At 43.0% G+C, this 15,248-nt stretch overlaps 1 protein-coding gene across 4 annotated transcripts in view; it reads left to right on the forward strand.

The window, feature by feature from the left end:
- The window catches only part of LOC103183882 (bile acid receptor), a 35,778-nt gene that overhangs the window by 9,002 nt on the left and 11,528 nt on the right, over window positions 1-15,248 (forward strand). For all 4 annotated transcript variants that reach the window (XM_042342186.1, XM_007901619.2, XM_042342187.1 and 1 more), the window contains exon 2: window positions 9,476-9,620. In XM_042342186.1, the coding sequence (XP_042198120.1) occupies window positions 9,524-9,620 (97 nt within the window). In that variant the 5' untranslated portion in view covers window positions 9,476-9,523. The remainder of the gene's footprint in view (window positions 1-9,475; window positions 9,621-15,248) is intronic.

Consider the following 15,248-nt stretch of genomic DNA (forward strand, 5'->3'; position numbering starts at 1 on the left):
ACATTGAACCAAGACCCCATCTGCCCATTCTTTTGGATGTTAAAGATCCCAAAGTATGACTCAAAAAGCCAAAGGAGTTTCTCTCAGTCTCTTGGCCAACAATGACCAAAGGTCATTCAGTCCATGGCTGTTTGTGGGACTTTGAGTTTTGCTACAAATCCACTGTCACTATACTTTGCAGTAAATCTTTTGAAGTGCTTTGAGACATCCTCCTGAATTAAAGGTATGATACGAAAGAATTAGTATTATTGTTAATATAAGTCACCCACATATGGAGTTGATGGGTCTTTTTTCGTTCCTTCTTATCTATGTAAGTTTATGTATATGTGAGTGGAATCTCCTTGAAGTTGAACTGGCTCCAAGGAGATGAATCAGACAGGCCTGCAGTAACGCAAGGCATTGTGGTGAGCTAAACAGGCTGTCTGGCTGCTCATCAGGGACGTGAGACATGCTCTGAACCCTGCCAAAGCCCTAACGGGTAAGACGGCCCCATTTAGACAAGTACTTTGCTGCACTATTATCATTGCCTGTGATCCATGAGGGGAGTTGAACACAATTCACTGTTTATATCTAATGGCCTGTTAAACTGCTGTAAGAGAAATAATGTTGTTTCCAGCAGTAGTGTGCGCTTGTGCTCATTCTAATAGCATGAACTATGGGCTGAGGACAGCTCTGCGCATATGAAAATAATGCCAAGCACAAAATTCTGATGTTAGGGGTTTATTTTTAATGTTATTTCAAGACCTAATGGTGCGTGGGCTAAAACACCATGCTTGCAGTGGCTGTAAGGTGTACGTAAAATGAGCCTTGGGCAATCTCAAAATGGTTCCTGATGGGCACGGGGCCACAGGACAAACAATTTGGCAATCTCACTCCGGGAGGTTTGAAGGACGGCTGCCGAGCAGAAGTGACCTGCCTCGTTTCACCCTCTCTTTGTCCTCCATTCGCTGGGCTCTCTCTCTCTTTCCGACATTCCTTTCTCCAGTCTTGTTTTAATCTCGAATTGCTGCGTGAGTTAAATAAAAATTGGATGGATGGAAGCCCCGAATACTATTTATGACGTGAATCTAATGGCTTTAGCAAACAGAATGGACTTACCCCCAAAAATTCATAAACCAGCAGCAATGCATAGGGACCTTTACAAAATCCGCTAACAGTATTTATTGTTACTCTTTACCCTATTCCCTAGCACACACCTGTCTGATGATAATGTTGACTTCTATTCACAATATTTCCATTCACAAGTCATTCCCTTTTATTTAGTACAAATCTTAAACATGTCAGATCATCCTCTGCAGGTGACATTCACAGTAAAACGACATCACTTGACATTTAATTTGAACAAAGTTGTCTCAATCATATTTTAATTATCTAGAAATCAATTACCCGAGGGGATGGGGCGGGTGGGATAACATGACGAACAGGATGCTTCACAAGAGTATAACTGCCCCAACAGGAGTTACTTGGGGAAAGCATTGTTAGCAAAATATAATTGCATTAATTTCAGTGCTAATGTACTTTGGCGGATCAAAGTGATTGATCTCATCATCTTCAAATTCCTACTATCTCTTCGACCTACTTACACCCCAACCCGCTACCCACTCAATTGGTTCTGGCCTCTGCTTGTCCCTCGTGTCCTCCGTTCCACCATCAGTGGCCATAGCTTCAGCACTACAACCCGAAACTCTGGAACCATCTTCCTCTATCCCTCTGCCTTGCCTCTTCCTTCCCCATCTTCAGATCTGGCTGAAAACCTTCTTCTTTGACCGTGTCTATGCTCACCTTGCCCCTCCCCCCAGCTCAGAGTCCTGCTCCGCCACTGTTAAGCACTCTCGGATGCCTGATGTGGAATGACTGACTGAGTGTGATCACTGAAAATACGAGACTAAATGAATTATGTGTTAAGATAGTACATACAACCACAGAAAAGATCCTTGCTATCCAGGTACAGGCTCATCTCAAACTCCCGCTTCCTATCCAAGATCCTTGAGAGAGCCTTTGCCTCCCAGCTTCACTCTTTCCTCTCCTCTCACTCACATCATGAACCTCTCCAATCGGCCCACAGCACAGAAACTGCTCTGGTCAAGGTCACAAACGACATCCTGACCATGTGTGACCAGGGCTCTCTCTGCCTCCTCAACCTCCTCAACCCCTCCACTGCCTTTGACATTGTGGACCACTCAATCTTCCTCCACTGCCTCTCCTCCCACCTCAACCTTCAATGGTCTGTCCTTGACTGGTCAGGTCCTACCTTTCACACCGCCTCCACTTCGTTGCAAAAAATGGCTTGTCCTCCTATTCCTGCACCGTCTCGTGTGGTGTTCCTCAGGGCTCTGTCCTCGGTCGCCTCCTCTTCACCCTCCACATGCTCCCCCTTGGTGACATCATCCACAGACATGGGGTAAATTTCCACATGTATGCGGATGACACCCAACTCTATCTCTCTGCCTCCACTCTCAACTCCAGGATTACTGGAGTCCTGACCGACTGCCTGTCCGACATCAAGTCCTGGACGAGGGGCAACTTTCTCCAACTCAGTGTCAGTAAGACCGAGGCCCTCCTGATTGCCTCACCCCTCAGGCTGCCCAAACCCTCACCCACACATTCGTCACCTCAAGGCTCGATTACAGGAACTCCCTCCTCATTGGTCTTCCCAACTCTTCCCTTCACAAACTGCAGATCATCCAAAACTCTGCAGCTCATGTACTCTCACGCACCAGACTCCGTGACCCCATCACTTCCACCCTCGCCCGACCCCATCACTCCCACCCTCGCCCGACCCTATCACTCCCACCCTCGCCCGACTCCACTGGCTTCCCATCCCCCAGAGGATCGAGCTCAAGATCCTCGTCCTCACTTTCAAGGCCATCCATGGCCTTGCCCCCTCCTACCTCTCTGACCTGCTGACTCCCTACCAACCTGCCCGCTCCCTCCGTTCATCGGGCTCCGGTCTGCTCCATGTCTCCCGCCCTACCATCGGTGGCCGGGCTTTCAGCCTCTCTGCCCCCACACTCTGGAACTCCATCCCACGGTCCCTTCACCTCGCTTCCTTCCTTGCCTCCTTCAAGGCCGGTCTCAAGACCCTTCTCTTCAATCGTGCCTTCCCTCACCCCTACCCCACCCCTCCCCCATGCTCGGGTCCTGACCCCTGATTGTTCAGCACTTTGGGACATCCTCCCGCCATGAAAGACGCTCTATAAATGTAATTTTGTTGTTGTTGCTGGGCAAATACCCCCTCCCATTGCAATCTATTAAACTTGCCTTGTCTAGACTAAAGATGCCATTGAATCGTTCACCATCACCACACAGCCACTGTGTACTGTAATACTGTCAGTACTATAGAGCTTTGTATATGAAACCGAGCTTGTTTGACAGGCTCCGTATATCTAATTTCTGCAGTGTCAGTTTGGTGCAATGTGTTTATATCCAATGTTCAGATTCCATGAGGCGTTTCAAAGGTATCAGTTTGTAAGATGGTGAATAGAGACCATGAAAACTTTGCAATTATCAAGAATATCTTGTTGTTTCAGTGGTTACTTGTTGCTGTCTTCTTGTTATCACTGTTTATGTTGGCGTTTTGCAGAGTTGGACATTCATACGCTGTGACTATAGTTACCAGCAGTTTCCCACAATCTATCTCTTGTTAACGTCTTAAATTTACAGAATATTTCTTTAATTACTGCATATTAATGTCTCGATAACTGTGGTTCTCATGCTGATTTTGGAATAACAAAAGCATTTCCGTGAAATTACGATGTTTATTCAAGTAATTAAGGTTATCATGTGATAGCTTAACTTTAAGATTGTTTCGAGGCTTTGACTTGCCATAATTTATATCATGTTACATTCCTTTAGTTGAAGGGTCCTCAGCTCAATGATGGTGATTATTTAACAATTTGACATTAGTTTGAGTTAAGCTGGTCTTGGAGAAACTCTTCAGCTTTGTGGAGGCCCCTGTGGAGGTCCAAACTGAGAGACTCCCTATTTTAAGACCTCTGTTTACCAGCAGTGAGTAAGAACCCGTTTGTTAGTCAATTGGCTGATGGCTTTCTGGGTGGAACAATCCCTCTTTTAAAAAAATAATAATTTGGTCACTCAATTCACGACTGTTTGTGGGACACTGCTGTGCGCAATTGGCTGCCGCATTACGCCAGCAAAATACACAGTCAATTAATTTTACAGTATATTCTGTGAAGTGCTTTGAGACGTCTCGAAGATGTGATAAGTCCCTATATCAAATGCAAGGATTATTATTACTATTATTATTATTATTTAAGGCCATTTATATTTTTCTCTGTAGCCCATGGATGAGGGAATTGACTATCACTCTGCTTTGGTCTGAACAGTTTTACAAATTTTCAACCCACACAATCTCAACAAGAACCAGTAACGATAGATACTTTGTACAGCACTGACAGGCACACATACATTATCTGTGCAATGCGATCAGTTATTACAGGTGTGGCAACATGGGTAGGTTTTACTGGAGTAAACAATATGGATGTAGAACCATATGATGTTGGGCCTGTGCTGACTCTGTATAAGAGCTATAGTAAACTCCTGATAACAAGACACTAGCTTAACTGGTCGCTTATGCTTAAATAGCCCTGTTGTCAATATCGCGGCTGCTCCCTATGCAAAATGTTAATAAGGGAATCCGTTTTATTTGTCAATACGCTTAACACGTAACTAGTTGCATTCTACAAATTCTTGTAAGTGCTTACAATGTAAAATTGATTAGGTAACTCGTCCTATAAGATGGCCTCGTGTTACAGATGCCCTATCACTTGGCAGAGGTTGGGCTCACATGCATCACACAGACTCCTAGTCTATTGGAGGGCTGTGCCATGTCTTCCCTCCCCAGCTCCTGTGACAGGATAGGGCAGAAGGCCATGGCTCGGCCCTCCAGTAGACCAGAGGCCTCTGCGATGCCTCTGAGTGTGGTGCTGAACCTCTGCAGAAGCACAGCGCCCCCTTGTGGTCCCGGAGGACTAAGCCTAACTAGCCACTCCAGTAAGCCCTTGTCTCTTGGAGTGGCAAGTTATCAGGAGTTTACTGTATTTATTAGATCCCTATTTTTTCTATCCCCATTTATATTTTTTATAGAATTATTATAAGGATCATTATTATTATCAGGATGAGCACAAGCGGTGAAGCACTTCTGGGAGTTGGGAGTTCCGTATATGCTTTCTCTTCACTTTCACTGTGTGAGTGTAACTTGATAATCTAAAACCCCTGTCTCCTTTTATAGAGAATTTTCACCACTTATATTTTTTATAGAATTATTATTATTAGAAGGATTATGACTTCAATTGCAAGGATTATTATTAGGACCCCATTTAAAGATGGAGACACCATCTGAATGGATGCCTTTTAAGAAAATCTATTAAGAATCTATCACAGTAAGACGCTTTAGTTTTTGTGCCTATTTCTGATAATTGTTTTGCTTACAGTGTGAGACCTGATGAACTCAACGGAGAGTGAATCGAGCTGGGATATGTGTGAAGGAGATGAATTATTGGCAGTACAAACAGTCATTAACCTAAGGATACTTCATCAATCCTTTGTCAGTGGGTGTGTTAGGTTAGCCCTCTCCCAAGTTCAGGGTCTCTAAGAGACAGGTCCCCTGGTGATATGACCATCACTTATTGTTCAAAATGGGCCAAAGGGCTTTCTTCATCTGAACTTCTCTTGTGATTTTGTTTGTATATCTGTGTGTACAGTACTAACTTCCTTACTGTGCCAAAGTATCTTGAAGCATTTTGTCCAGTGAGTTACTCTGACTTGTTTTAGAGGCAATCGCAACAGCAAGGTTTGACAAAGGACAATTGAAAAATTGACCAATTCATCTTTTTTGGTGAATGTATATAAATATATATTCTTGTCTTCTCCCAAAACTCCAATGTATGTAGAAAACAAAAAGCCAGTTAATTATACTTCTTTTAAATAAATTAGTGACATAATCAGGGAAAGGGTTGATAATCTGAATACAAATAATAATATTGTACATGATTTATAATCATGTTGTGAAGGTATATACTGCAGCGAATCACCACTAGCCATGAACAGCGAGTGAAATTGAGGAAGAAAAAAAGAACAAAAGGAAGACAAGAAGAAATCAGCAAAAATAAGGAAAAATCAAATTTTAAAAACAAGAAAAATATTGATCTTGGGTCTGGTAATATACACATAATAATAATAATCCTTGCATTTGATATAGCGCGTGATCACGTTGTTGAGACGTCTCAAAGCGCTTCAGAGGATATACTGTAAAGTGGATTGACTGTGCACTTTTGTGGGCGAAACACATCAGCCAGTATATCCCTAGACACTGCTATATTCCTAGCAGTGTCTAGGGATATACCGCAAATTGATGTGGCTGTGTGTATTTTGTGGGCATATGGGATAGTTAGAGGCCTAGATCAGGCACAGTCTTGCTGTGCCTTCTGTTTTACCTTGTGGCGCTTTGAATGGTAACATACTTGAGCACAATTAGAGAAGATGTCTTGGGGGAGATAGTACCTTGGGTCAGGTGAAGCCACACTCTCTGTAGGCTGTGATGCTTTGGTATTGGGTGAAGCCAGCCTCTCTCACATTGCGAGGGATATAAACTCCTTCTTGAATGATCTTGAAGAATTGGTTTCAAAACCAAAACAGAAAAATAAACAACTCTAGCAAATGTCTTGTAATCTTGAATCTGAATATCTAACTGTTTTCAAAAAGCTGTCAACATTAGGGGGGGGTGGGGTGGAGGCTGGTGTTAGCTATTGTTATTTGTGGAGAGATTAGGTTACTGGGAGAAAACTCGATGCAGTGCTTCAGAAGTAATTACAATCAAGTTTATGACCGTTTATGTAGGCCAACACAGCAGAAATTTCAACATATGTTGCTCTAGAAAGTTCTTCCTTTCATGTCTTGCTGCTATTTGGCCAAGTCTCCTTTGTGCTAGGAAGGACGAGGCAGACGAGGGAAGATACATGGATGAATGTATAGGAACGCATAGTTTCACCCACAAAACACACAGTATATCTTGTAAAGTGCTTTGAGACATCTCAACGATATGATAAGCTGCTATGTTATCATTATTATTAACTGAGGCATTTATTTTCACTTGAAAAGTGCTATGGAAATGCAAGTTTTGTCCACAAAATACACAGTCAATCCATTTTACACTTTATCCTGTGAAGCGCTTTGAGGCATCTCAACGATGTGATAAGGCACTCTATCAAATGCAAGGATTATTATTTATTATTATTATTATTACAGTTTTAGGGTTTATTGTAGCATCTTTTTAAACAGTCAAATTGTTGCTGTAAGCTCTAACTTTTCTATATTTAATATATTCAATGCCGACAAACTTACGGTATAACTACAGCATTTAGAGAGTATGAATAAATCACTTCAGTAAAATATTGTTTGGGCTCTACTATTAACTATTTAACAACCTCGCTGTCATTGTTGCTGCCACTTGATATAAAGCATTTTCTTCTGGGTGACGCAAACCTTTCACTCCAGTGGGTGGTTGAGTGTTCTGCTGTATCCACATTGCACAAATCTGCTTTATTCAGACAGAGTATTCTCCTCTTGGCTCCTGAAAGTAAATAGAAAGTAATCGGGCACAAATCCACTGACTGTCAGATCTGAACTCAAGAGTGGCTCAGCTTCAAGGATGCTTTCAGTGAGAAGTGGCTCAGGCCACGTATCATACAAGTTGCTACTTAAATATATTTTTAAGCCAAGATTTTATCTCTGGCTGTGTTTGATCTGATTGACATATGAATTAAAAGTCATCTGTAGCTCAGTTCTAAGGGAGGGCTAAGTTAAAGTTCACTTCCTGCTCTGGTAAGATTTTTGTTTCTGTCAATGTTTAGTGTTGTTGCTTTTCTTAAACATTCCAGATTCCTCAAACTTCTTTTTGGGTGGAGGAATAATAGAAATCCTTGCATTTGATATTGCGTCTTATCAGGTTGTTGAGATGTCTTGAAACGCTTCACAGAATATATTGTAAAGCGGATTGACTCATCTTCAAAGCCCTCCCCGGTCTTGCTCCCCACTACCTCTCCGACCTCCTAACCCCCTACCAACCTGTTCGCTCCCTCCACTCAGTGGGCTCCGGCCTGCTTCACGTCCCCCACCTTGCTTGCCCCACTATTGGCGGGCGGGCCTTCTGCCACTCCGCCCCCACCCTCTGGAACTCCATCCTGCGGTCCCTCCGTCTCGCCCCCTCCCTCGCCACCTTCAAGATCCATCTCAAGACCCTCTTCTTCGACCGTGCTTTCGATCCCCCTGCTTCCCCCACTGCCTTCCCCACTCCCGCACCCTGATCCTCAGCTTGGGTCTGTAACTCTGTCTGTCCAGTGCGTTGGGACATCCTCCCAATGTGAAAAATGTGATACACATGTAATGTTGTTGTTGTTGTTTGTGGGCAAAACTTGGAAGCCAATTGGGCCCAACATTTTCCCACAAACAGTCATGGATTGAGAGACCACATTTTTTTAGAGGGATTATTAATCCCCGGAAAGCCATCTGCCAATCTACCACCACAACAACAAAATTACATTTCTATAGCGCTTTTCACATCGGGACAACAACCAGGTTCCTACTTACTGATAGGTAAATAGAGGAGTGTGGAGTAAGGAAACTTGCCTAAGGTTTAGCCCGGCCAGGGAATCAAACCCAGGTCCTCTCGCTTGCAAAGTGAGTGCGCTAACCATTACGCTACAAGACTCCACAAAGGAAGGGAAGGTGTGGCAGTGGGTTAGGAAATTCTTGAACTTTGTTCTCTCTCACAGGTGAATGAGCTGAACCTCAACTTGGTCAGTATCTCATTCCTGTACTTTCACAGCTCACTGGATCATCCCTCCTCAACGAGTGGAATTTTTTGGCAGGACTTCCTGTCGCTCTGTACATAACAGGAGTTTAAAGCATCTGGCAATGTTAATCTTTAACAACTTGCAAAAGTACATTTTATTTTTGATTATTTTATCTGTGTTTCCTCAAAATGCCAAAGATCAAAAAATCACATCTCAGAAATCTGACTCTCAGAAACTCGCAGTCTCTGGAAAGTTGAGTTCAGTCATTGAGACATCAGATCTTTAGATGAACCACCAAATTGCAGTGTTTATTCTGGTTCTGGATTGACACTAGATTGGACCTGGCTCAGAAGTGGATTTCGAGCTGGGGTGTGGGGGCAGAATATCTTCCTGCAGCTAGACAGACAGACAGACAGACAGACAGACAGACAGACAGACTCATTTTCTTAACTTTTCAGAGCATGCAAACTTTGGAAAATTCTTAAATTCAGTCATAATTCTGAAACCTATTTTTGGGGGGAAATGCAAGAAACTACCTCCTAAATTAAGACTAAATTTGAGAATCGGTCAAATTTTGCACCACCTGAAATATTAAGAAAATAGTCCAAGTTATTTATGGGGCGAAGTTGGTTGTAACTAAGGTTTTCTTCTTTTACTTTCAGTTCCTCTAAAGGATTTTTCTTTACGTTTGAACAATAAAAAGTGACTGAATGAGACACTGGGCAGGGTCAGAGGTCAACATGGCAGGACACAGCCACTTAGCTCTCTCAGATGGATACTGCCTTGGAGAACCACCCCAGCTTTATGGTACGTACAAAGTCCAACACCTTAATTAAATATAAAATAAAGGTTTTGAAAGCGCAGAGGGTGATCAATCTATCCATTAATTCCACGCAGCCTGAGGAAGGAGCAGGTTTGATGGGCTGGATGCCATTTTTTACATTACCTGTTGTGTAACTTGCACAGAATTTGTTACTTTCTCAATTTTTAAAAGATAATTCTCAGTTAAAAATGCATTTAACATTTACACCAACTTGATGCATTTTTTAATCCAACGCCTCCACATATGAAAAACTGCATGTCTTTATTTGAAAAGTTTAGATTTGCACACACTGATTTAAGCACACAGATTTAGAGCTAAAGATTTATAAAAACAACAAGAAAAACATCAAATTACATTTATACAATGCCTTTCACGTTGGGAGACATCCCAAGGTGCTTGGCAGTCAGGGATTAACACTGTTTACAGTTGATGGGAAAAAGTGACATCAAATGTGATATAATTTGAGGTTCCCGACAGTTCACCACCAACTGTGGCTTGAGTATCTCCACAGCTACCGCCGTTCTTTGACAAGCTCAAAAACGGCCCTTTACTCCAACATCATCTTGGAAGCTAAAAATAATCCTAAAATCCTTTTTTCCACCACCCACTACCTCCTCCGTGCCCCCCCTCAGGCCTCCTCAATCTTTACATCCAATGCCAAGTGCGAGGAGGTCATGGACTTCCTTTCATCCAAAATCCACATCCGCCAGGCAGCCTCATCTGCCTGCCTCTTGTCACCCACCACCACGCCCTCTCTGTCCCCCTCACCCTCCTCATCATCAGCTCCTACCACCACCTTCATCCTACATTCCTTCCTCCCCATCTCTCCCTCCTCTCTCTCACCCACCATCACTTCAATGAAACCCACCACCTGCTGCCTCGACCCCCTCCCCACCAACTTGCTGGTCACCCAGCTCCCCCTCCTCTGCCCACTACTGGCTGATGTCATCAATGAGTCCCTCTCCTCTGGATCAGTCCCTGCCTCCCTCAAAACTGCTGTCATCACCCCCCTCCTCAGATCCCTCAAACCTCAGTCACTACTGCCCTATTTCTAACCTGCCCTTCCTCGTAAAAGTCCTAGATTGCGTTGTTGCCAATCAACCCCGTGCACACCTCTCCTCCCACTCCCTCTTCGAACCCCTCCAGTCCGGTTTCCGCCCACAGTACAAAGACTGCGCTTATGAAAGTCACAAACGACATCCTCTCTATCTGTGACCAGGGCTCTCTCTGCCTCCTTGTCCTCCTGGACCTCTCCGCCATGTTTGACACAGTCAATCACGCCATCCTCCTCCACCGCCTTTCCTCCGTCATTCACCTCAGTGGGACCGCACTCGCCTGGTTCGAGTCCTACCTCACGAACCGCCAGCAGTAATCTGCCCAAATGGCCTCTCCTCCCGCTCTCACCCAGTCACCTGCGGGTACCCCAAAAAATCACAAGGCTCTCACCTCCTCCACCTACCCAACCTTCCCCTAAAACTCCCCGGACCGTTACACAACCTTGGCATCAGGATCGACCCCCAATTATCCTTCCTGCCCCACATCTGGTCCCTGATCAGCACCGCTTTCTTCCACCTCTGACGCATCGCCCGTCTCCGTCAATACCTCTCCCAAAAAGCCGCTGAAACCCTGGTCCATGCCTTTGTCACCTCTCGGCTGGACTATTCAAACACCCTCCTCGCCGGCCTCCCCTCCACTACCATCTATAAAATCCAGATTATTCAAAACTCTGCCACCCGCACCAAACTCCGCTCCCCGATTGCCCCAGTCCTGGCCAGACTGCACTGGCTGCCTGTGCCAGAGAGGATCGACTTCTAGATCCTCACTCTTGTCTTCAAATCCCTCCACTCCTCTGCACCCCCCGATTTCTCTGACCTCCTCTCTCCTCACAACAGTGCCCGTTGCTTTCGTTCCTCCGGGTCTGGCCTCCTCCTCGTCCCCCGTATCCTCCGCTCCACCCTTGGCGGCCGTGCTTTCAGCCACTATGCCCCGAGGCTCTGGAATTCCCTTCCTCACTCCCTTTGCCTCGCCCCCTCTCTTCCTATTTTCAGGTCTCGGCTGAAGACCTTCTTTTTGACCGCGCCTTTGGTCACCTTCCTCCCCCTCCCTCTGGCTTTTCCCCCTCCTCTGGCTCGGTCCCGGGAACCGTTACTATGAAGCGTTCTGAGACGCCGTCCGGTGTGGAGGGTGATATATAAATCCAAGTTGTTGTTGTTGTTGTTCCAAGAATAGCAATTGGCTGCGACGGATAAGTAATCCATGGCATTCATAGATTTGGGACTTCTGTGGGCATTAGGATGGCCCCTGTTATTGTAAGGGCAAGTTGAGGAATGCCCAAATGGCCTTTGATCATTTCATCCTGTGTTACGTTCTTACACAAACTACAAAATTCCTGTATTAGAATTGATCAATCTTAATGAACTTGGTGAATAGCCTTGCTGTTTTGCCCAGATTACTCACAGTTGGCACCCTTTAATATAGCAAAGTCTTGTTCTACACTCTTTCCTTACACAACAGTGCCACCCCTAGGACTGGTGCAAAGCAAATACACCCAACCTTCACTTGAATTTTTCTGATCAACAATATTGAATTCGTACAGTTGGTGGAAAATTGAGTCAATTCTGAAAACAAGTTGCAGAAACTGAATTACGATATCACCACCACCCCCAGGGGAGGCCTTTGCATTTCGCAAAATCGCACAATATTTATTAATGATTAACATGCATCCCTGCAAACCAATGATATATATATAATATGGCAACTAGACACAGGCATAACTCATGTAAAATAGTTTGGTTGTGTACGTACATTACACACCCCATAAAAGCTGTTACTAGTATATATATATATATAGATATATATATATATACATGTGTCACAAGCTTATTTTGAAACAGCTGTAGCACATATATACAGGACGCTCACACTATTTATATAACTGCTCCACCTAAATGAGCGAACATGGTTCATCCATCACCAACACAGCTCATCTTGCTGTTGAACATGAATTTCGTTGCTTGTATAATAATGCCCAGTCAAAAACTTTATAACTTGGTTTAGGGACATTCACTTCAACAGGCAGAAAAGATCTTGGTTTAATGTCTCAGCTGGAGGATGGAACCTCCAACAATGCAGCACATTCCCAGCACTGCACTGGAATGTCATCAGGGTGGTCCCAACCTTTTGGCTGCTGAGGGCTGGATGCCCTTTTTGAGAAATGTCCCTGGGCCACACAAGCAATATTTTTGTGCTTCCCTTTCAGGACATAACATAACATTTACTAGTTATGGAGGGAGCGGGTGGGCCAAATAAAATGGAGGGGGATGAAATTGACCTCTGGGTCACCAGTTGGACCACCTTGGTCTAGACTATATGAGTTCCAAGTCTCAATGTGGATCCTGAACCCACAGCCTTCTGACTCTGAAAAGACAGTATGTATACAATTACCAATTGAGCCAGGCTGACCCTCTAGTAAATACATTGGTAAACACCACAGAGAAAAAACTCAGAGAGGTGTTCCAAGATTGGCTGACAGTTAACTTAAAATCATGGTAAATCTGCGAGAAAAGCCACAATCATTAGTATGGGCCATGATATTATTGACCACGATCACACTGTTAGTTTCTCTGAAGTGGATGTAGAAGTTCCTTTAGACATTGAAGTTTCTAACAAACTTATGTCTAACACCAGTTACTCATAGGATTTAAGGAATCAAATGTTACTAATTAACTCAAACTTTGGTGATGGATGATGTAGAATATTCAATTGGAAGGAAACTTATTTTCAGTTACAGGTCTCTTAATTGGTCTTTTATTAAAATGTTTTGCACACAAAATACAGAGTCAATTGACTTTTCATTTATAACTGTACACTTTACAGTTTATTCTGTGAAACGCTTTGAGATATCTGAATGAGGTAATAAGATGCTGTATCAAGCGCCTTTGGACGTCCCTGACTGTCCATCGCCTTGGGACGTTCTCCCGACGTGAAAGGCGCTATACAAATGTAATTTTGTATTGTATCAAATGCAAGAATTATGATTATTATAATTACCATTTTAATATATTGTAGTTTGATAAATCCTAGGACAAGAATGTTGCAATGCAACAAAATGTAAAATAGGATGAAATGCAACCGAAATGGTCAGGGGAACATTTTCTGAACAATAAAACTGTACAAAATATAATAATAATAATAATCCTTGCATTTGATATATTTATTCACAGGTGTAAATACTGAAAAGACACCACTTTTCATGATCATATGCAGCCCAGTGCTCGCGAGTTGGAGCCCTAGCCTTTTCTAAAAGTGGACTGACCGGAAGGACATTAAAGAGACTTGTCCCTGGGCAGAACATATATCAAGTATAGTTTTCCTGTGGTGTGCAAAAGCCTAAATGGTGAAATATCAGTTAGGAAATTGGTCCAATATCCACAATGTCCCCAGATCGGACTCCCAAGTAGGAGGCACAGGGCCAAATCTTAGTCATCATGAGCAATATTTGTGTACTTTCCCAGCACTGGAAATGTTTGGGTATATGTGTGTGTGTGGAGGTTGCATTTCCTGCATGATTGCAATGTATGTTTGGATAGTTAGCCAAGTAATTACTTGGGTTGCTGTTTATCCACCCATATCTCTCCCACTTAACAACTCCGCAAGATAACCTGGATGTATTAATGGAAGGGGCAGGAATATCAAAAAATCTGATTGCATTTCAAATGGATTTAAATGAGAATACAGAATTAATTCTGTCTAGAAGTTGTCTTTAGGTTGTATGTGGTTTGTTATGATAGCAATTATTTATTCTTCTCATAGATTCTGAATAGAAAGCATAAGCAGGTGAATCAATATAATTCATTGGGATGACAAAACATCTAGAAATCTCTGGGATAATGACTATTATTAATTTTCATCTGTCATGCCTTTAATTTAGTAACTAGTCCAAGCAAGGCTTACACTGTACTGCTACAGGGACATTGGCATCGGGGAGGTGTAAAATGCACGATTTGGAATGGGATTCCTTAATAAGTAGGAGATTCTAACAGAGGGAATCTGTATTTTAGATTCCATTGTGGGAACTAGGTTGGCACAAGAAAACCTTAGGCAAAACAAAATGCGCACCATGTATTTGACTTTTACAAGGATCTCAATAATAGTACAGTACAGTAATAATTTCGGCTCAAAAATATATAGTCAATTCACTTTACAGTTTATACTTGTTGAGACGTCTCAATAACGTGATAAGGCACTGTATCAAATACAAGGATTATTTAACAGTAAGTGTTCATCATTGAAAGGGGTCCTGACTCCCAATCTCAACAATTTTTTTCTAGCACTTTATTATATTTATCAAATTCCTTGAAATAGTTTCAGTTAATCATTCTTCTCAACATTAACTCAGCATTTTATGCCAGTAGGGTTTTGGCAAGCTGATGTAAACTAGAAATGTAATCTGCTTTGAAGATGAGGACAAGGGGTCCTGTTTATTTATACAGTATCAATACCATTCCCAAAGTCTAATGTAAAATTAGTGCCTTTAAAAACACTCAGCTGAGTGAGTTCTCCAGACTGTCATCAAACAGCTGTTACTGCAAAGGGTTTGTGAATGGATTTCC

Source organism: Callorhinchus milii, unplaced genomic scaffold, assembly GCF_018977255.1.
Source record: "Callorhinchus milii isolate IMCB2004 unplaced genomic scaffold, IMCB_Cmil_1.0 Scaffold19, whole genome shotgun sequence".
In the NCBI taxonomy this organism is placed as follows: domain Eukaryota; kingdom Metazoa; phylum Chordata; class Chondrichthyes; order Chimaeriformes; family Callorhinchidae; genus Callorhinchus; species Callorhinchus milii.